This window comes from Camelina sativa, chromosome 5 (genome assembly GCF_030686135.1).
Source record: "Camelina sativa cultivar CO46 ecotype springtype chromosome 5, ASM3068613v1".
Taxonomy (NCBI): Eukaryota; Viridiplantae; Streptophyta; class Magnoliopsida; order Brassicales; family Brassicaceae; genus Camelina; species Camelina sativa.
In genome coordinates this window covers 1,741,864-1,763,142 of record NC_141884.1, presented here as the reverse complement: position 1 = coordinate 1,763,142, position 21,279 = coordinate 1,741,864, and the positions used below count along the sequence as shown (strand labels likewise).

Below are 21,279 nucleotides of genomic sequence, written 5' to 3'. Positions count from 1 at the left end.
AAAGACTTAAAAAGCATAGCCAAACAGGATATATATAACCCTACAGAAAACCACTACTTGGTCAGATGGAACACTGAGAGAGTAAGACTTTTAACCTTTGTCAAATGAAACAGAAGTTGACATGGTCTATAGCAGTAATGCTGGAGGAATCAATTAAGAATCTCTGTTACCTCTAAGGAAGGCACTAATCGAATCTGTATGCATTTATTTGCGCGAACTCCAGACAAGCTTTTCCAACTTGACTCATCAATATCCCTCAAGAAGAAAGGACCAATGCAGAGAGCGTCAATGTCTGATTCAGCAGAACCATAAACCTGCTGGATATCAAGAACGGTTAGCTAAAATACATATAGGTGGTTCACCATTACTTAATTATTCTTCAATTCTGCTTCTTATTCACGATCTCATTGCCATCTTACACATATAACATTGATAAAGTTTTAAAGGTTGAATTCATTACAGAGTAAACTCGTTACTAAAACAGATTATAAGAGTTAAGTAAGACCCGTAAGCAAATAAAGGTGGCGTCAACATGATGTTGAGCCCATTATAAAAGCCCAATAATAGGGTAGGGGAGGGGAGGTCACGTGCTACTAACCCAAGAAGAAACGGACGAACAAGCGTGTGTTTGTGTGTGAGATTAGAGAGGAAAAACGACGACGTCTAGTAAATCACCAAACAAACACTTGTCGGCTTACACCATCCACGAGCTCCCATTGCAGTCACATGCCTCGTTTCCCTTTTACATTTGATCGGGGAATGAAGTTGATATCTTTGTTTTTACTTGTTCGTCCTCCCATCCCAATATCTCTCCCCACTAACAAAATTATTTTCATGATTGTCATATTTTAAATGATTAATAGTAAGAGAAAGTGGGATTACCTTTTCCATATATATCTTGAATTGGATTCATACCGTATCTTTGAATTCCCGATCATGTTCATATACATAATGATATCATTAACTATTTCAAGATATGTATTAACGCACATATATATAGACTGATAACATAAATTAGACATACACTTAATGTCCAATATTAAAACGTGTTGTTGTTGTTGTTTATACAAATTAAAAAAAAAAACAAAAAGGAAAACAACCAAAGAAAGACCTTTAATTTGGTAGTTTTCCGAATGGAAATTGTTGTTGGTATCTATATATAACGTTGACATACGATGTCTTAAGTAAGTACGTTTTACTAGTTTATAATATGGTTTTTAGTGAGTCAAATTAAGAGGACGTTTAGTTTAGTTTAACAAGGTAGTTGTGTATATATATTTTTAAAGTAATGATTACATACATAAACAACCCAATTGATATGAAAGTAATAACTAATCATTACATTATATATATAACACCCATTTTGGTGATTGATGAAGTGATGTTTGTTTTGACAAAGCAATGTCAACGACAATATGGGAATTATGATGAAAACCCCGATTGAAATGTTCATCCTCCCACTTACAAAGCACATCCATAAAGAAATACTACTCTATAGTGACGTTTATTAAACTAAAAAAAAAAAGGGTATACATAATTTATCTTTAACCATAAGTATAAAAATGTATAATCATCATCATCTTCATTAGCAAAAACAATGGTTATGTGGTTAACGTGTCAAGACTTTATTACCTGAAAATTTTGCTTCTTCTTAAAAAAAGAAAGAAATCAGAAAAATTTTCATTTACTCCGGCGATTCTCTTCTCTCTCTTCCTCTCTCTCCAAAAAAAGAGAAAATCTCAGAGAGACTCTCTCTCCTCTCTCTCAGAAGAAGACAAATTAATCTTTTTTATTCATCAGATCTTCTTCTTCTTCTTCTTCTTCTTCTTCTTCTTCTTCTCATAAAAATCGAAGCTTTTCTCTATTTTTGCAGAGTTTCTTTTGGGTCTCCGATGAGGTGTAAGAGACATACAGTAGATTTTAGTAGCAGTATAGGCGTTTGTGCTTCTTGTCTCCGTGAGCGTCTCTTCTCTCTCGCCGTTTCTACCGCCGCCTCTCAAACCGACGATCATCATTCTCGTATCTCTCCTCCTCCTCTGCTTTTCCCTCGCTCTGTTTCTCCTTACGTTGCTCCTAGAAAATCTGACGCCGGAGTAGACTCTGTAGTATCTTCTTCTTCTTCTAATAACAGACTCTTCTTCTCAACGCCTCAAGTATTGGAAGGTGGAGGAAGAAGAGGTTCAACCTCATCGGAAAAAGTCTTCGTATCATCTAAGAAGAAGAACAAAAAAAACGGTTTATCTCGTTTCTCAAGCTTCTTCAGACCGACGACGAGATCTGACGTTTACGATTCGCGTCGCGATTCATGCGACGACGCCTCCACCGTTTTTTCTCAGTCGTCAACATCGTCGTCAAGGTCATGGCTCTCTAAAGTTCTCTCAGTTCGATCAAAGAAGCAACAGTCAAACACAACGACCTGCTACATCGAGGATTTGATCGCTGCAGAGTCCGATCATCATCGAAATCGACCTAGACAGAGATATTGTAAAGGAATGTCGCCGGCGGGAGAATCAACGACGAACGAAGACTCAGTTGAGGAATCACCAGGTAGGTTAAGAAGAACGCCGGCGATGGGAACTCCGGGGAGGAGGAAACCTAAGGTTGGGTTTGGTAGAAGCGTTTCAGGGATGGCTTTTTGTTTGAGTCCGTTAGTGAGAGCTAAACCATCGTCTAACTGTTCTTCTAACTGGAGAGGGAGATTTCTGCCGGATTTTGGATATTCCGGCGAGTTGAAGTCGCCGGCGAAGCCTCACCTTTCGACGGCGGCGTCTTTTTGTGGTAACCGGTCTAAGAAGCTTGTTGATTTAGGAAGACTTGATCACCGCCGTTGATTCTCTTTTTTTTTTGGTTGGGATTAAAATCTGACCGTTCTTTTGTGAAGTTATTACCTTAAATACCCCTCACAAGATTCATATTTATGTGGTGCACTTTACTATACAGATAAAAAAAGAGTGAAATTACCATTTTTGGTTATATATAATAATAATGTTTTCTGATTGTGTATATTAAAAGGAAGATATATTCGTTTTTCTTTTTAAAAAATTTTCATTAGGAGAGATTAGAAGAACAATGTCGTCTTGGTTAGTGTCTATTGTCTAATGTGCCTCTGTTTTTTTTTTTTATATATGATTTTTTTTTGGGTGTACACATCAAAATGACAGATAATAAAAGAAGAAGAAACCTATGACTAGTTTTCATGTCAGAATTGTAATATATTTTCAATTCTATTGAAGTTTTCAAATCTAACCAAAAAAAAAAGAAGAAAATTTTCAATGTTTTCGTTGTGGGTAATAAATGTGACATAACCTTGTGTTTCCCTTAATCTAGAAAAACAAAATTCTGACAACACTTCTCTTTAGACATGGATTGCAAAGTCAAAAATTAAAACCAAAAAATCTCACAAATTCCCAATTTACTAGTCTCACTTAACTAACTAGACACATCAAAACCTAGGAAAAAAAAACGGGCATATAGGTCCAATAATAACATAATAGGTCTCAGTTTCGATCAGTTTAGATGACTTTTGGTAAGATCTTCCAAGTAGTACCGTCGTAAAGTAAAGAAGAGGAGTTTCAAAGGTTTAAAAGGGTAAAGACTAAAAGGAGTTTTTAATACACAATATATACGAAGTGGGTCCAAATTTTTAAATTCGATGGGTCCTTAGCCGTGAGTGAGGAGGAGCAATGCAAATACGATCATTCTCTATGGATGGGCTGAATTGTAATTTGATATTTCGTCTTAATCTTACAGGACAGAGAGCATTAACGGTCATAAAAGGGAAGTTGGCATTTAATGAACGTGGTGGCTTTGGCTTGGCTTTGTTGAGAAAATAGTTGTAGTCTTCTTTCTTTCTTTCGTGGCTCTACCATCTCCTCTCACCTACATACCATCTTCATTGATTTCAACTTACTCATTCTGTTTTCTCTCTTTTTTTTCTTTTAGGTGGTCTCTTCTCTTCTTTAATTATTGTCATTATTGCGAATTATGTGTTGTTTGCTGAGAGTGGGAAAATTCAAATAAAGCACACAGAAAGTGCCTTTATAATTCATTCTAGTTATTAGTTGGTACAATGGACTATTTTTAAGCTATCAGTTAGTACTATGTATGAGGTATTTTATGGATGATTACTTGATTATGAATGTCATTTAAGAAACAACTCTAACAAAAATTTCGAATAACTTATTTAGTTGGACTGTTCAAACATATGAAAATACTTTTCAGGTGCGTTGAAAGGAAAGCCACTCCTAAAAGTTTCTATCTTTCAAAATGTATGCGTCATAATTAAGTATTGACATTATAAAGAATTAATTAGCTTTTTCCTAATCACTAGAGAAGTGTACATCCCGTCAACTTGTGAATGTTAGTTGTTGTTTTTGCAATAACTAGCCGAATTTATAGTTATTTAACGCTAATATCTACTTCTGTTTTACTCGTAATGCAGCACTATCCCACCGTAAGAATGAGATCATCGCTGAGTAATAATGTATACACATTACTGCATTAATAATCCCCATCAGAGCTTTTCACCAAGATAAAATAAGTTTATTTTCTTTTAGGTTTTCTTTAATAAACAAGGTTATCATATGGTGGAACTGGAGAAAAATACCTGGGAACAGTGAGACCTTTGAATTTAATTAGCTCATTTAAGTGATCTGACCTAACGACATGTGTACGAAATTAATTCTCTCTTTCTTTATGATATGGGTCAAACATAAAAACAATTCTATTATGTATCCTTCTTCTCTCTTCAACTGTCTTCACATGGAAGGAAGAAACGAGAAGAGTGTTTTTATGTAATTAAATTCATAGACTGACAAATCATAGTTCTGAGACAATATTAAACAAAAGTACTGAAGCAGAGAGCATTTGAAGCTCCAAAAGACCACAAAAGATCAGAGTTAGGGACAAACCATAGCTAAAACAAAGTCTTTCTTAAAACAACCTGATGAAAGTTAAAAAAAAAAAAAGTCGAATAAGCAGGCAAAAATTTTACAATAACGGATTGGATAATGCGAAGGCTGGAGGGACTTTTTTTTTTTTTTTGTCTTATAGTTTCTCTATCGATTTGTTGTTGCTGTTGTCAATTTTAGCAAGAGCATCCTCCTGATTGCTGCTGAGACATAGATGCATTTGCATTGGAAGACTTGAGATTGACATCAACCATATCTTCTTGCTTTGTCGAAGACAATGTTTCCATTCCGGGCAAAGCTGCTGCTATCTTGCGGAAGAGAGCCTAGGGTTGAAAACATTAGCAGGATGGGTATAAAAGTATGTGAGAGAGTATCAGTGAGAGATCCATACGAATAAGAAGGATGTAACGGTTAGCAGGTGGGTATAAAAGTCTAGGGTTAATCAACAATCTTTTGTTGTTCAAGAATCCCTCAGAAATAGGTGAAGCGAAAATCATTGTTACCTTGATGTTGAAGCCTGCTTTGGCACTGGTTTCGATAAACATTACATTAAGTTCACGAGCCTTAGCTTCTGCTTCCTCTATTGACACTTGTCTGCGAAACAAACAATTTATTACAAAAGGCCCATTGACAGTAACAAATAGTAGGCACCATCAAGCGTCAAAGCGTGTTGACTATAAAGAAACCCTATGCAGTTGAACACAAAATGATTTTCCATTTATTATCTTGTAGGGTCGTTTGAAACATACTCAATACCACCAGAAAAGTAAGAAGCGGTTCAATCCAAAAAGAAACTCATTTGTATCGGAAATATACTTACAAAACCAGACCGGGAAAGAGGGCTACCAAATTTTTAGTCTCAATTGCTATTGAACTGTGATTTGCATAGCAAAAATTTAAAAGAAACATGTAAAAGAAGAGATAGTTTTGTGATCACTATTACCTTTTTTCCACAAGGTCAGTTTTGTTTCCCACAAGCACAACTATCACATCACTACCACGCTCTGTCCTAACCTCATCGATCCACTTAGTAGTGTTTAGAAAGGATTGCCTGCCTATATGACAGTGGAAAACAAAATAAATCTCGAGTTTCACAACGACTGATGTATCACAATACAGGAGAAATCAAAATGCATGAACTCATAAGATTACTGAATATCACAGCCACAACACGTCAGATATGGGGATAATACTCATGTTGTTTGAGAGAAAGCAGAGAAAGGGTGAAGAGACGCATACTTGCAACATCATACACAATAACAGCAACAGACGAATCCCTGATATAGCTCGGAATAAGACTCCTGAATCGCTCTTGCCCTGCTGTATCCCTGTCATATGTTTTCGGCTCTCAATGTTAATAACCAAGTAATGATCAATCTGCAATTATATTCATCAGCGTTCGAAAACCAAAAAAGGCTCAAGATCTTACCAAAGCTGAAGTCTGACAGTTCGATCTTCAAGGTACATTGTCTTTGATAGAAAATCAATACCAATTGTGGCCTGAGGATCATGAAACAAAGAACATTGAGTATAATGATGATAAGCTAGCACAGTTCACTTAGTAGTAGGAGCTCAAACGTCATTATCATATTTACAAATCAGCAAATGAGAACAAATTCGATTAAATAAATCATGATAACAAAGATCAAGGAAGCATCCTCATATGTTACTTGGATCTTCTATGGCACTGAACAAAGTGAGCGATTACAAAAGCCAAAATTCACAAACGATGATCATTCAAGCTGATGGTTACGTTCTATATACATTGATTAAACACGGTCTACAAATCAGATCACACACAACAACGTAGAATCAAACGCTAGATCAAGAGAACGATTTAGAACTATGGCACTGAACAAAAGCGAGCGATTACGAAAACGATGATCATTCAAGGTGATTGTTACGTTCTATTCATTTGACTAAACACGGTCTACAAAATCAGATCACACACACACAACAACGTAGAATCAAACGCGAGATCAAGAGAATGATTTAGCACTATATAAACACGATTCGCGTCCATTGTAGAACGGATCTCAAAATCGATCAAACCCTGGGACGTCCCCGACTTTAAATCCCCCCCCCCCCCCCCAAAAACACAAGCCAACGTCGTGCATCGTGGAGATCACAACTAGATTTGAACAACGGAGATTAATATTACCTGGTAAGTATTGTCGAATTTGTCGTACATGAATCGAGTGATGATACTGGTTTTGCCGACGGATTGATCTCCCAAAAACACCAGCTTATACTTGGCGAGCGCCGAGACCGGAGCCATGATTTCCTCAAAGATCTAACTCGCCGGAACGGATCTGAGAAAACGTCGAGATCTCGCTCGCTTTGAGAATACTAGTTTCCGCGATATTTACCGGAGAGATCCCGTCGCTATGGAATTGCAAATAAAACTGTATTAGTGAGTTTTGATTTGCTGGTTTATTCGAGATTGGGTCCTTTCTGTGAAATTAGAAAACTATTTGAGATAAATTACAACATATAAGAAACTTAGAGGATTGCAGATTACAGAAATTTAATACATTATGGGCTTCTTATATAAGCCCACGTAAGGATTTTGGCCTGGCCTTATAGTAGTAAGCGGGCACGTGACAAACACGTGTCTTCCTTCTGTCAATGACCTGAACCTTGAACCTTTCTTCACCTTTGTGTGTCTCCTCATCAAATCCCTAAATCTCGAGGTTCGAAGAAGAGACGAAAATGGCACTGAGAAATGCAATTCTTCGTCACTTGAGGGTTCCGGTTCAAAACCTAGGACTGAATCAGTCTCAAATTGGGTTCCTTGGTTCGATCCGGTCTTTTTCTTCTCACGATGATCATCTCAGCAGAGAAGCTGTCGTTGATAGAGTTCTTGATGTCGTCAAGAGCTTCCCTAAAGTCGATCCCTCTAAGGTCAGTTCGATCTTCATATATTTTAGCTAAATGTTAAGATTCGGCTTAGACCTGCAATGGAGTATGGGGATCGAATCGTGGTTCCTATCTTTTTTTTTTTGTTTTCCTAATTACTGAAAGATTGAATCTTTGTCAATGTTGTAGCTTTTGGTTGATTTGGTATTGATCTAGTGGGAATATACACCAAATGGTATCTGAAAATATGTTGCTTTGAGTCTTGTTTGTTAATCTAAGGTTAACTGATTCTTAATAGGTCTAGTAAGGTTATTGTTAGAAGCTGCTGCTTCAGATGTTGTTGCCATTAATTTGGTTGATGATCGAATGGATTTGGCATTTGATGAATCCTTCTTGTTTGAAAACATACAAATCTTTCAGTTCTCTTTTAGAGTTGTTCATTTCGTTGATGACTTGGTGATAACAATCAAACTACAGGTGACTCCTGAGGTACATTTCCAAAACGATCTGGGGTTAGATAGTTTGGACACAGTGGAGATAGTGATGGCTATTGAAGAGGAGTTCAAGCTGGAAATCCCAGACAAAGAAGCTGACAAGATCGATTCTTGCACTCTCGCCATTGAATACGTTTACAATCACCCAATGTCTAGCTAAATCCTGTGGTGCTCTCTCTGTCTCTCATGGTTTCTCCTTCTGTTTCTTCCCCCCTTTTTTTTGAAATTTGTATGAGGTTCTTCTCTCTTGAGAATGGGATTTGCAAATAAATTCACTTCTGTTTTGGAGAGCATTGTTGTTTATTGACTCTTTTTAACAGTTTCAGTTTCTTTGAGAAACCCCTTTTTGCTTGAATCTTGTGGAAGTTGACACTCTTTCTCGAAGTGAATACAAACTTGTCTTCAAGTCTACTCTAGTTTTTTGGTTTATGAATTGAAATATTAAAAACACAATTGAATTAACTTTCGTTCGATCCAGTTATTGTCAGGCAGTTTGGTTTGAAACGCACCGGACGCTAAATTAATATCAAAACATATCTATTGTTATTACTGTACTTCACTACTCTGTTTCAGCGTAATAATACTCTTAATTCTCCAACGGGACCTCTTAGTATGATTACTCCAGCAACTATCTCGAGAAAATAAGGTAACTGATACGTCAGAGAATCAGAGCAGATTAAGGATAGAATACAAAATATGCCAAAAGTTAGATATAACTAACGACAAGTATCTTCTCACACTCACTCACTCCATTGGTGCTCTGTTTAACTTAGTGAGTTTGCTAAAGCTACAACAAAAGACTACTACCACTACTCCTACAACTTCTCCGCTTGTAAATTTGCGTTGATTTCTTCACTTCTCTGCTTTTTCTTCCGCACGTATGTCTTTACTATCTTGGCTCTTTTCACCCCCTCGGCTTCTGAATTTCTTCCGCACGTATGTCTTTACTATCTTGGCTCTTTTCACCCCTTCGGCTTCTTGAAACCTGAACCAGATACAAAAGAAAAGAAACTTCAGCTTAGACGACAAGACACTCAGTTTCACTAATGCTTTTTTTTAGGTAGTGAGAAGACAAGTAAACACGCTTACTTCTTTTCAGTTGGAGGCATGTCTTCCAGAGCCTTATCGATTGGATTCACTATCCCCTTTGACTTCTCCTCCCAAGAAGACCTGAACCAACAAACACAAAAAACTCAGCTTAGACAAAAAGAAACCCAGTTTACTGATGGTTTTTTTTAAGAGTAAGAAGAGAAGTATAATACTCACTTTTCACTTGGAGGTAAGTCTTCGAGAGTCTTATCGACTATCCCCTTTGATTTCTCCTCTTCAGCTTTTTTCTCCACTTGAGCTTCCAAAGACCTGAACCAACAACACAAAAGCAGAAACTCTGTTTACTAATGTTTTCTTAAAAGTAGTGAGAAGAGAGGTAAATACGCTCACCTTTCACTTAGAGGTAACTTTTTGGCAGCCTTAGCACCTCCCTTGGTTCCCCTCTTTGCCTTACTTTTCCCTCCCTTAAATGTTTTCTTCTCTTCGGGTTCTGGATACCTGAACCAACACAACACAAAAAGACTCAAGCTTAAAACAAAAAGAAACCAATTTGACTGATATGATTGAGATAGGTAGTGAGAAGAGAAGTAAAAAAAACTCACTCCTCTCCACTTAAGTCCCTGAGAGACTTATCGACTGCATGGATTATCATCTTCTTAACCTGTTCAAGCAAAACATAGGGAAACCGAAAACATTGACATTTACAGAGGAGTTGGAAACTTTTGCTCCAAAAACAACCAGGAAATTAAGACAAAAAGAAATACCTCCAACTTGTCTTCTTTTGCAAAATGATTAGGTGGAAGTAGACGAAACTGTTTTGTCAAGCGTAAACACTCGCTGATATTTTCAGGTGAGACAAAGTCAAGCGCTACCTTTGTGCAAGACTGCAAGACACAAGAGAAATAGCACAATGATCAATTGATGAACCTTCCGAAACAAAAAAGGCACATTTGCTCAAATTAATCCACTGTATCCTAATTACGCTAGTAATACAAAAAAAACTCACCTTCAAATTTCGGACTTGATGCGGGCACCCGACAGGTATTAAGACAGCATCGCCAAGCTTCTGATTAAAGGTCCATGGTTCAATACCTACAGAATACAGCCCCAAAGATATGAATATAGAACTGTCAAGATAATGTGGAAATTAAGATGGAAAATGTGATTGGTTATTAGTAAAAATTCAGCATACCATATTCTTCTTTCAGCTTCTTGATATGATATCGTGTTAGATAGATGGTCTGGTCGTGTATCGGGTGAGAAACCTGAAAAGAAGAAGGTGGATGAGCATACAAATATACGCAAAAACCATCTGTGGAGGAGAGACTGGACACAAAGAAGACACTACATACTACTATATGTAATTGAAGAAAGGAGGAGATGAAAGTATGCAAAATATAGTAGTGTACCTGCGACAAAGGGCAGCAGTAGAAATGTCTAAACTCCTGGTAATGTTTCAGAAGGTAACTTTCTAATTTAGGAATGTCTTCTCTACGGAAAATGTCCCAGAGAGCTCCATCATCAGATTCAACATTTTCGGCTTCTTGTTGAGACTTGACAAGAATCTTTATCATTTCCTCCTTGTTAGCTACAGAGCTATACAGCTCTTTGACATCTTGTTTAGCATGCTTCTTTTTCAGTTCTTCAATTCCAGATTGTTTTCCCTCTTCAATGGCCACTTCAGATATGTGCGTCAATACATTCACCTGAAAATAACCAACACACGAATATAAAATATTGAAAAAGAATTAGATAAGAGTATAAATAAGACTAAGAGAGAGAGAGAGAGACAAAATCTTATTATTAAAATAATGTTCGTTGACCAGTTGACTTTATAGTATATGACAACGTGCTGCTTTATACTATTAAAATAAAGCAGTATATGATATGAAGTATATATATAGAAGAGAGAGAGAGAGAAATTAATATTAAAATCAATTTTTGACTGAATTGGATATGAAGTATGAAGTATTTTGGGGTAGGAATCAACAAGTTAAGAGTTCATTCAAGTGGTATCTATATCAGTTATAATTTTCTAGTCCAACAATCAATTTCAAATGTGTTTTTGTATATTACAATGTATCTCTGTGGATATCAAAATTGAATCTGAAAATATAATTTTGACAACCAAGCATTTTCACAAGTAACATGACCGGTACTCAACTTTAACTGAACTCCAATGTGACAAGGTTCATTTACCAAATCCATTTTGGAGAAAATGAATATTTGATGTTCTTCATAAATAGAGTTCAACAAAAGAATTTTGGTCATTTAATTAAAGCATTGGGAATATCCATATATGGGAACATCCATATATAGACACTGACAACAAAGAAGAACAACATTTTGATTGGAGAGAAGAATACATAGCCTTGAGAGGAGAAGTGTCGCAGATAATGAACATGTAATTTTAATGATTGTCTTCGGCGACTCATCTGAATCTGTAATTTTCAAGCTCACGGTGTCGTTTAACATGGTTGCTACTTCTCTAAACACGTCGATTTATTCTGTCGTTGTCGCTGTCGCAGCTGTTTAATAAAAGAACAGAGCCATACTCTTTTGATGAGTATAACCTTTAACAATCCCTTTTAAATCAGATGATTGCATTCTTACCAATAGGAAGACAAAATTGTTACAATGTGGCATTGTATTCTTCAAGGTTCTTAACAATTTTACTGCATCCCCTATCAAATTGAGAATTTCTTTGCTTTGGGAAAAAGGTAGTGGAATTAGAATTTAAGTGATTGAATTACTTCACAAACCCCAACAAGTTTGATGTTGGTCTTTCTACTTCATAAGGTAAGGATTAGCGACAGCGACACCGTTTAGCAGCAATAACATGCAACAAACAAATTTTCTTCTGATTTATTGACATAATGTCTTTTCAATCTTCTAGCAAAGGCCGTTCTTCTCTTCGGTATAGCAGAATTTTGGATTTACGCTAGTAAATTCCGGTTGATTAAAAAAAAGTTTCCATAAAGGAAAGAAAAAAAACAGAAAAGAACTTGTAGTAAAAAAAAAAAAGTTGTTGGGGCCCATAAGGAAAAAGGTAAATTAACTAACCCCTCAGACAGCTCAATTTAGACTTTTTGAGAGTTTTGAAGACTAAAAGCCTATTTTTTACCGGGAAAAAAATAAGTCTAGAAAATTCAAAAGATTAAATGAAGTTATCCAGTAAAAGAAGAATGAGACAACTAATCCTATATTTAATTTTAAGAAGAACTAAGTGAACTGATATACTTAAGATTTTACTGTTGTCCGATTCTGTTGTTTTATTAGGTTCTGAAATCATTATGAAAGGGAAACTACCAAAAGAATTGACACAAGTATATATAACAACAATATGGAAATGAAAACGAGAAAAGAAAAAAACGTAAAGGGTACTAACCGCATCAGACATGTCGCAATGGAGCTTAGTAACAGAATCTCCACGGCCAAACTCCTTCTCAAATCCATAAGCAATATATGTCTTTGGCCCCATGTCTGGCTTCAAGCAATTTTTAGGCAGTTTGACAGCCAGATTCAATGGTCCATTATCAGGGTGAGTGTACTGCTTCAAAGGCAAACTGCATAAGAACTCCATCGCATGACGTGGCAAGTTTTCTTCGAAGGCCTTAGATGGAGGCCAATCTTTCAGTTTCCTAACTTGTGGCCAACCCATTCGATCATATCGGCCCTTAATGTATCCGGTAAAGAAGTCGCGAAGATTAGTCTTTACCTGCATCCGTTAAAAAGTCATTAGATAAAGATGAGCACAAGTTACTAATCTGAAGAGAAACAAATGAGCCATATAACTACTATATATACGAAAAGATAATGGGCCAAACACAAATTCATGGAGGAAAAACTGACCTCACAGAAGTCCAGACAATCAGTAGAATGAACATCTAGAAGTGTTTCATGATTGGTGTTGCGTATTTGACGGCAGGCACGATACGTTACCATTGGTTCCCAGCTAAAACCAGATGTAGCCTCAAGCACATTCCTCACAATCACAGGCTCACCTTTTACCCAATGATGTTGAAAATGCTTCGAGTCATCTTGTTGAACATCTCTTACACTTGGACAATACAGAAAATTGTCTTCCGAACCTTCTCGACAAGCAGCCTTTAACAGTTTACCATTTTCCATGTCAATATGACCATTAGAGTTAAAACAAGGGCATTGCTCCAAAACAGTTTCAGGTAAATCCAAAAGCTCGCTGGCATCAGCAAGTTTTTCTACTTTCTTTAACAAATCAGATACCCAACCAAGAGGAAGTAGGCGTTTCAACTTTAAACCCTCAGCACCACAGTGACAAGTAATGATTCCAGCTTCATTTGCTTTCCACAAAGATGGGTTATTCATATGGTCTTTGCAAACCGGCTTATCATCATCTGGCTTCTCAATAGGCTTATCATCATCATCCGGCTGATCAATAACTTTGCCTTCATCTCCATGTTCATACTCTAAACCTCGGTTAACATAATTCCAGGACACATCCTCCTGACATGCCTCAGCCTTTCCATTGCGGATCTCAAGGCAACATGTAAGGCAGATATCACAAGTACAGGCCGAGCAACTCCTATGGAGATCAAAGATCGAAGTCTTGCAGATATCACTATATGCCCAAAAGAGTTAAAACAACAAAGAATCAAGTTACCAACAGCCTTATGACTTAAAAACTATGTCAAATTTATTGAAACAAAAATATCAGGGTAATATATACCAGTATAGTCTTTCATCAGGGAAAGATTCAGCGTCTAGGGGCCTCACCTCTTCAAACTTCAGTCCTGTGTGAAATTAAACAATATTAAGATATATTCTTACTCCTTGAAGGTAATCATTACTTTCAACAAGTAGAATCACAATAAGCATGGAAAGTACCAGATATCTTGGCCTCAATTTCCATCTCAGCAAGTTGTTCATCAACTAATTCCTTCATATGTGGGAGAAGCCATCGCAAAATATATTTAGAGCATTGAATTTTGGCGTCCTTGCTGACCTCGAGATTCGGATTTATGCCCTACATGGATTGCATTCTCAAGTAAATCATTCATGCTAAAGGAGCTCAGATAAATTAAACAAAAACATAGAAAAGAATCATCAAGCTAGCAAGATAGGAGAAAAAATTACGTGTATCTTATTATCAAGACGCAAACATCGTCTGCAACAGCAAATACCACAGCAGAATGGGCATTTACTGGCAACATCTTCGTGTGGTATGTTTGGGTACCTGAAAGTAGTGATTGTGTTTCTCAGTCTTGTGGGGAAAAAACAAAAAAAATAATCCAACACAAAGAAGAAAGAAAATTGCTAAAAATGTTAGGATAAAAAAAGAAGAGCAAACATAAGACATACCAAGTTTTCAAGCAAGGGAGACAAAAACGTTTCGTCTTGCAGTTGTGACACCGCACAACATACCCTTTATCATTCCTTTGACATTGATGACACAGATTGGACTGATCTGCACTTCCAGCATTCTCCTAAAATATATACACCCCCAAAAGTAGTGGGATTACTAATTTTAAACCAACGATTGATGATAATGAGAAAACAAAAAAAAAAAAAGACCTTTTTTTTTAATATATTTTTACAAGAGAAATCAATCACTAACCGTGTTGTTAGATCTGTTCCTCGATCTCTTGTTCGGCTTAGCTGGAACCTCACCGTCGTCGATTTCATCCTTGTTATTATTAGTCCTTTTCCGAGTCCTCCTCGCCCCAATCGTAATCTGGTTTCCAGAATCCTCAGCAATTAAGTCTTTTTCCGAGTCCGAGTCCTCCTTGGTGGTCTTAGCTGAGGCTGTCTCCTTCACACCACCTTCGTCGTCGTGTACCTTCTGCTGTGTCTTTCTCGGAGCCCTCTTTCGCTTATTGGATCCATGGTCTTCGTCGTCGTCGTCAGTGACAGGGTCAACGTAATTCGTCAACTTCGTAGAAGCTCTCCGAATCCTACGGCCGCGACCGTTCGCTTCTTCAACCACCATAGCAACATCCTCCGCAGAATCCATATCGGAAATATTAAAAACACTCTCACACTCTCCTCCTCCTCCTCCTCGGCGGATCCCTCCTCAATCCCCCCCAACTAAACAGTAACGAAAAACCCTAGACACCCGGGAGATTTTACTGTAGGACTTTTTTTTTTTTTTTTTCGTTTTGTTTTGGAAACTGAATGGTTCCGATAAACAAGTTTTGGTTTAATTTTTGGTTCTAAATCAAATTTCGCCAGTAAATAGCCCCCCATTCTTTCTTTTTTTAATTCCTCACAAAATTAATTAATTTCTTCTCTCGTTCTTTCTAATTATCTTTTTTTTTTGGTTCAATCAATGTCACAGTTGACCCGGTCTGGTTTAATGGGTTTGTATTGTACTACCAATACTAGTATTTGGCCCGTGCATACGCACGAAATTATTATTTATGATCAAATAATATGTAACAAATTAATAATTATACATTGTTTGCACTATAATCAGTTCAATTTGGCAAAAGTTTTCTGAATCCAATTTTGCTGTAATCAGTTTTCGAAGAGTTATTATTTTTCAATATGTTACGTGTTATGTCTTTTTTTCATCTATTTATTTTTTTGTGTAAATTGGTGTCTTTTTTCTTGGTTCGTATCCTCTTTGTTCCAAAGGAAAAATAAAAATCATTTAATTAATATATTTAAGAGCAATTCATACATCCAGATTAAAAATAACGAATATAAATGATATATACAGCAAGTAAGCTTTGTATTTATATTTTGTTAGTGCCTAATATTTCGCTTTTATCTCAACTAATTTGTCAAACTTGTTATGCTTTTTTATTTTTTATCTATTGTGCCACCGAAGCATAACAAACCTACATACAAATATAAAAACCATTTTTAGTATAAATTAAATTCCAACAATAACGCATAACTTTAGAAGAAAAAACATATGGAAGTAGCATCAAATATTAAGATGGTTGCGAACAAAACTTGGCTTGAGACCAATTTGATAGAGGGTAAGAGAAAAAAAAAGAATAAATATTATGAAGAAGAATTCAAGTACAAAAAGACAAATCATACTTATAATTTGATGAAGAGCAACATTTTTATCAAATTGTTTCTGCAATAGGTTGATTTCATTTTGACACGTTGAGTTTTGATTCCAGGACTAATTTCCTATCTCTCTCTTGCTGCAACTGTACTTGTAGTCTTCCCACCTAGAGGAAGGTAAAACACACTTTCAAATAACTAAATTTAGACATTCAAAGATATGAATGATGTAGGAAAAAAGTCCATATTACGAATAAAAAATAAAGGCTTATAAAATATGTCTTAGAGAGAATAATTGAATTTGACTGTGTGTGAAATAGAAGACTAACCTTGTGGTTGTTGTTGTTGTTCCATTTGGTCTTGTTCTTCTCACGCATAGCAAAAGACGAAATTAAAGTCCTACCTGTGCTGCAAAATCCCATAAAACAAACAAAGATTTGAGGATGAGTTACTTACTATACTTAAATCATTTCATATGCATGAACCCAAAAGTGGTGCAGTGAAATAGATATCATATGACCACTCAATTGTTCCTAGAATCTTTAAGAAAATGGACTGGTATGTTAGTAAGGAAACAATGACAGAGAAGTGAGCCACAAAAACTGAATTGTAAATGTTTCTCTTTGGCATAATTAGAGAAACTAACAATGACATGGATTCGAAACTAAAAATAATAAAACTTTTGATATTGAGATCGATTAAAGAGTTGGATCTCACCGATTGAATGTGCAGGAATCCTTGATTGGAGAATTTTTTTTTGTTTCATGGGCCTCCCATCCATCTTCCTATGTTACCATATCAAAACGAAAACATAAATGAGATTAAAGAAGAAAATAAACAGATTAAAAAAAAATACTCACTGATGATGAATTATCCTTTTAGCCAAAAGTTTTTCAAGTTCATTGATGAAAAAACATAGATATTTTTATCGATGATGGAGTATAATATCCCTCAAGCTAGTGGTGGAGAAGCAATGCGTCTTCAAATCATATTAAGAAGAAAGAGAGAAAGTTGTAAGAAATTTGGGGATAATAGAAACAAATGCAGATAAATTTGAGAAAGAAAATTGGATGTCATAGTTGTATAAAAGAATTGCAAAAAGAAAGACATGAGATTAATGAAACCCTGAAATCTGATCAGAATTTGGGTTCCTCCATGGTGAGGATCATACCTTTTTGTCAACAGTTTCTTATCCTTCGTTTTTCTTTTGACTCAACTTCGTCTCCTTCGCTTTCTCCCTTTTCCATTGATTAGATTTTAGAATATATGAGTTTTGAACAGAGGACAAAGCAATTAGAGGAAAGTATGAATATGAATTTTTGATTAACTGAGAATTATATTAGTAACACTTTGTTAAAACTCAAGATCGTGGAGAAAAAATAGAGATAATGGGGAGAAGGAGTTGAAGAAGATATTTTATATTATGTCGTGTTAAATGGAAAAGATTTAGTTTCTTTCTATCTTTTGGATTTTTTTTTCACACGATCTGTTGTAATTATTTTACTTTGATTTTTAAAAAATAAAAAATAAATCTGATGTGGGTTAATTTGGTTGGACATGTGACTTGTGCTTTATAGGATAAAGGATTATTAGTAGACCACTAGAGCCGCAAAGAACACGACCCCATTTTACTTCTTTAAATCTTTGCCAAACTCGTTAATTAATTTAGGTCAAAGCACTTGGGAAAAGCACGATTTAGGTCAAAAAGGTACGACTCATCATCTTCGAAATTCGAATCACAAACTTAGTTGGGGTTTAGAGTTTACTTGGGGGGACACTAGATAGGAATAGAATACAAAGTGTTTATAGGAGAAACAACTAACCTTTAGAAATTACCCACATCGTTTTTATGTTGAGGTTAATATGGAAGCTTCTTAGCTGGGTATTGGGTTAATTAGGAGAGTTTTATAAACCTTAACTCTGTTATCTTCTTATTAATTACTTTGATATTCTTCTGTTTGATTTGAGCTCATATCATTTTTGACTGCTAGGCGGGCTTGTGGATCTCATGGACTCCAAAAAAGTGAAATCTGGCTCTAGAGATGCAATCATCAACTCGTTTCCAGATGAGATACTTGCTAAGATCTTGTCCTTTCTTCCTACAAAACGAGCTGCTTCTACATCTCTTATCTCCAAAAGGTGGAGGTATTTGTTTCCATTGATGTTTCAACTCTTTGCATCTCAACATCATTTACTTTTCGACTACTCAGATTTAGTTTATCCCGAGGAGGGTAAAAGAGAGAGGGGAGATGTTCATGAGAGCTTCCGGGATTTTGTGGATAAAACCCTTTCGCGTTGCAACTCCGTAAAGAAACTCTCACTGAAATGTCCTCGTAGTTCTCCTACTACCGAAACCGACCAATGGCTACGCCGTGCCCTGGAACTAGGTGTCGTGGATCTTGATCTGCGTATTCCATTATGTTTCACTAGTTGTTGGCAAGTAATGCCTACTAGTTTTTTCACAATCAAGACGCTGGTTAAGCTAACTCTAGAAATAGAGCGGGGTCCACATCGAACCCATATTTATGAAAATGTGTTTCTTCCAGTGCTAAAGAGTCTATTTCTCCATGCAGTTTATTATACCTGCGCCACCTTGTGTGATAAGTTTCTTCCTGGTTGTCCAGTACTTGAGGAATTATTCTTGAATTACTGCAGTACCCCACTTTATGAAAGATCAATATACTCTATATCCCACAAAACCCTCAAGAGACTCACATTGAACTACAACAACACTATTCCCCACTGTCGCATCATGCGATTCAACACACCGAGTCTTGTTTACCTCGACTTCTCTGGTTCCGCTCCTACTCCCTGTTCTACTGCCAAATTCGTGGATTCCCTTGTTGAAGCCAAACAAGATGTTTTCTTGGATTCCAATCCCAATTTAACTGAACAAGACGTCGAACTGAAACGGCAATATGAAGCTTACATGAATCTATGTACGATCATGCATTGGATGCGCAACGTTAAGACCCTTTCCCTGGCTTCTGCTTCTGTTAAGGTCTGTATCTTTGTTTGATAAACTCTCTTCTTCCTTGTCTTATTAGTATCATTTTTCTGGTCTGATCATGATCACTAGTTTGTTGTTTGCTGTCTTGGTCGTTTCAGTATATGTATTCAAGATGTGTGGCATTACCTTTCTTCTCAAACCTTGTTAAGCTTCATTTTGAGAGTAATACACAACAAGGTTGGGAAGTGCTTCGGCGGATGCTCAACAAATCTTCAAAGCTAGAGACTTTGATCCTCAAGGTGTCTAAATTTAAACTTAATATATAAGCAAAATATAATCAATCCACATCATCCTTGCGCGTCAAGTACTACATACGTACCATCCTCTAACTCTGTATATATATGTTTGTGATGGTTGCTCCAGGGCTTGCGCTGTGTAAGTAGTGAGGGAGTCTGCATTGATCGAAATGAAGCAGTGAAGGTGTTGGAGATATATGGGTTTAGAGGAAGTGGTAGAGAAGTGAGACAAGTGAAGTGCTTTTTGCGGGAAATGCAGTGTCTACAAGTGTTGAAAGTCGAAACTGATGCTGATGACTACAAGAAACTGCTACTCATGAATTACCTAATTCTTGGCCTGCCTAAGCGTTCATCTAAATTAAAAATCCTGTTCTTGTGATCATTCACATTTCCTTGTAGTTGAATTTGGGTTTGGGTTTAGGTTTGATTTGAGTTTAAGTTTTTTTTTTTCGAATTTTAAGATTTCGGATATGGTAGCCTGACTACCTGACTTTTCGTTATAAAGAAAATGAAGTTTATGTTAGCTAGGAGCCTTCTGTCGAGTGAGTCCTTTGTGCTCTTAATAGTTAGTTGGAAAGCTACACCAACTATTTATCTTCAAACCTTTTTAGTTAGGGAGTAAAAAATAACCATTGCTTATTCTGAATTGCATTGTATCTTATATGGTTAAGGTCGATGCAGACTTTGAGAATTGTAAAATTAAGTAGAATGTCAATCAAACTAAATCAGCCATGCTTTAAAACAATTAAGTTTAGAATGAATCATCTATTTGTTATGAATATGTAGCCAAAAGTATTTTAAGTGGGTTGGTTTTCCACTAATCAAAGATATTTAATCGATGATAATGATGTCTTCTGTTAGCAACATCTCAACTTTTTTTCTTATGTAATTAGAATTTTAGTTTTAATTTGACTTATTTTATTTTTACCAACTGATTTTGTATTTAATTAACTGTCTGAAGTTCGAAGTTGACAAAAATATGAGAATTATACAAATAGACTTTATAAAATTCTTTTATGATTTATCAAGTAGATGCAATTCGTTTATCCACATAAACCAAATGCCACTTGGTTTGGCTTGTGAGTTTACAAAAAAAGTAAAAATATATAAATTAAATTATAAATAAGAAACGTAAGTTTCCAAATTTCAATGGATTTAACATAACACATCTAATCATTAATATATCTCACAATTTGATGACCTCAGTCACATTATGTAAAACCAATAAAGTTCAAAGAATCCATATGTTGGGAATTCTTGGAAAAAATATTGTTTAAAAATGTATTCGAGAACTTATCAAAATATCGTTTAAAAATATTGTTAAAAATGATTTCTTAAAATATAAAATTTCAAAATTTATCAAATGGTGCAAAATATTCGAGAGCTTATCAAATGCATAGGATACTGAAGATCATAAATCATTTCTTCAAGTTATTATTGAAGCATGATAAGTTAAATAAAAAAATAACTTGCATCGGTTCTACCTAGAGGGTTCGGAATCGGAATGGGAGGAGTTTTCTCAACCATGACAGCAATTCCAAAATTAACAAAATTTATTTAAAGTTAATGATAAATCAACTATGAGTTATATTGTCAATAAGTTAAAATCAATACTGATTTGTGATCAACTAAAACAATAATGAATATGATCAAAATATGTTTTTTCTACTAACTAAATTTCGTTTTGTACTAATGGTGTTTTGATTTATAGTAAATTTATT

At 35.8% G+C, this 21,279-nt stretch overlaps 5 protein-coding genes and 1 long non-coding RNA gene across 8 annotated transcripts; 3 read left to right on the top strand and 3 right to left on the bottom strand.

Moving 5' to 3' along the window:
- The first annotated feature begins 1,593 nt into the window (after positions 1-1,593).
- Positions 1,594-3,202, top strand: LOC104784878 (uncharacterized). The gene has a single exon (XM_010509975.3). It carries the CDS (start codon positions 1,893-1,895, stop codon positions 2,829-2,831), a length of 939 nt encoding a protein of 312 aa, XP_010508277.1. The 5' UTR covers positions 1,594-1,892; the 3' UTR covers positions 2,832-3,202.
- Positions 3,203-4,786: 1,584 nt separating this feature from the next.
- LOC104784877 (ras-related protein RABH1b) lies at positions 4,787-7,405 on the bottom strand. The gene is made up of 6 exons (XM_010509974.3): positions 7,072-7,405; positions 6,340-6,410; positions 6,150-6,238; positions 5,854-5,965; positions 5,414-5,504; positions 4,787-5,233 (listed from the first exon to the last, which is right to left on the bottom strand). Exons 1-6 carry the CDS (start codon positions 7,186-7,188, stop codon positions 5,087-5,089), a joined length of 627 nt encoding a protein of 208 aa, XP_010508276.1. The 5' UTR covers positions 7,189-7,405; the 3' UTR covers positions 4,787-5,086.
- Positions 7,406-7,492: 87 nt separating this feature from the next.
- Positions 7,493-8,674, top strand: LOC104784875 (acyl carrier protein 1, mitochondrial-like). Its single transcript, XM_010509970.3, has 2 exons — positions 7,493-7,814; positions 8,247-8,674. The coding sequence occupies exons 1-2, from the start codon at positions 7,623-7,625 to the stop codon at positions 8,421-8,423; spliced, it is 369 nt and encodes a 122-aa protein (XP_010508272.1). The 5' UTR covers positions 7,493-7,622; the 3' UTR covers positions 8,424-8,674.
- Positions 8,675-8,892: 218 nt separating this feature from the next.
- On the bottom strand, positions 8,893-15,518 carry LOC104784876 (lysine-specific demethylase JMJ25). Of its 2 annotated transcripts, XM_087512959.1 has the most exons (16): positions 14,910-15,511; positions 14,654-14,778; positions 14,429-14,528; positions 14,180-14,318; positions 14,022-14,085; positions 13,166-13,913; positions 12,702-13,031; positions 10,723-11,019; positions 10,506-10,578; positions 10,320-10,405; positions 10,078-10,197; positions 9,916-9,974; positions 9,704-9,811; positions 9,530-9,622; positions 9,353-9,433; positions 8,893-9,248 (listed from the first exon to the last, which is right to left on the bottom strand). In XM_087512959.1, exons 1-16 carry the CDS (start codon positions 15,303-15,305, stop codon positions 9,116-9,118), a joined length of 2,952 nt encoding a protein of 983 aa, XP_087369085.1. In that variant the 5' UTR covers positions 15,306-15,511; the 3' UTR covers positions 8,893-9,115. The 2 variants fall into 2 exon arrangements, with proteins under 2 accessions (XP_087369085.1, XP_087369086.1); XM_087512960.1 differs by lacking the exons at positions 8,893-9,248; positions 9,353-9,433; positions 9,530-9,622; ... (4 more) ...; positions 10,506-10,578; positions 10,723-11,019 and adding an exon at positions 11,508-11,841 and having other exon boundaries at positions 14,910-15,518.
- A 734-nt stretch (positions 15,519-16,252) lies between these two features.
- LOC104784874 (uncharacterized) lies at positions 16,253-17,623 on the bottom strand. 2 transcript variants are annotated; one of them, XR_015598210.1, is made up of 4 exons: positions 17,484-17,623; positions 17,030-17,291; positions 16,642-16,720; positions 16,253-16,479 (listed from the first exon to the last, which is right to left on the bottom strand). It is a non-coding gene; the product is annotated as an uncharacterized LOC104784874 (long non-coding RNA). The 2 variants fall into 2 exon arrangements; XR_767283.3 differs by having other exon boundaries at positions 17,030-17,097; positions 17,484-17,618.
- Positions 17,624-18,296: 673 nt separating this feature from the next.
- Positions 18,297-19,937, top strand: LOC104788768 (putative F-box/LRR-repeat protein At5g25860). Its single transcript, XM_010514550.3, has 3 exons — positions 18,297-19,313; positions 19,421-19,561; positions 19,686-19,937. The coding sequence occupies exons 1-3, from the start codon at positions 18,321-18,323 to the stop codon at positions 19,935-19,937; spliced, it is 1,386 nt and encodes a 461-aa protein (XP_010512852.2). The 5' UTR covers positions 18,297-18,320.
- Positions 19,938-21,279: the final 1,342 nt, after the last annotated feature.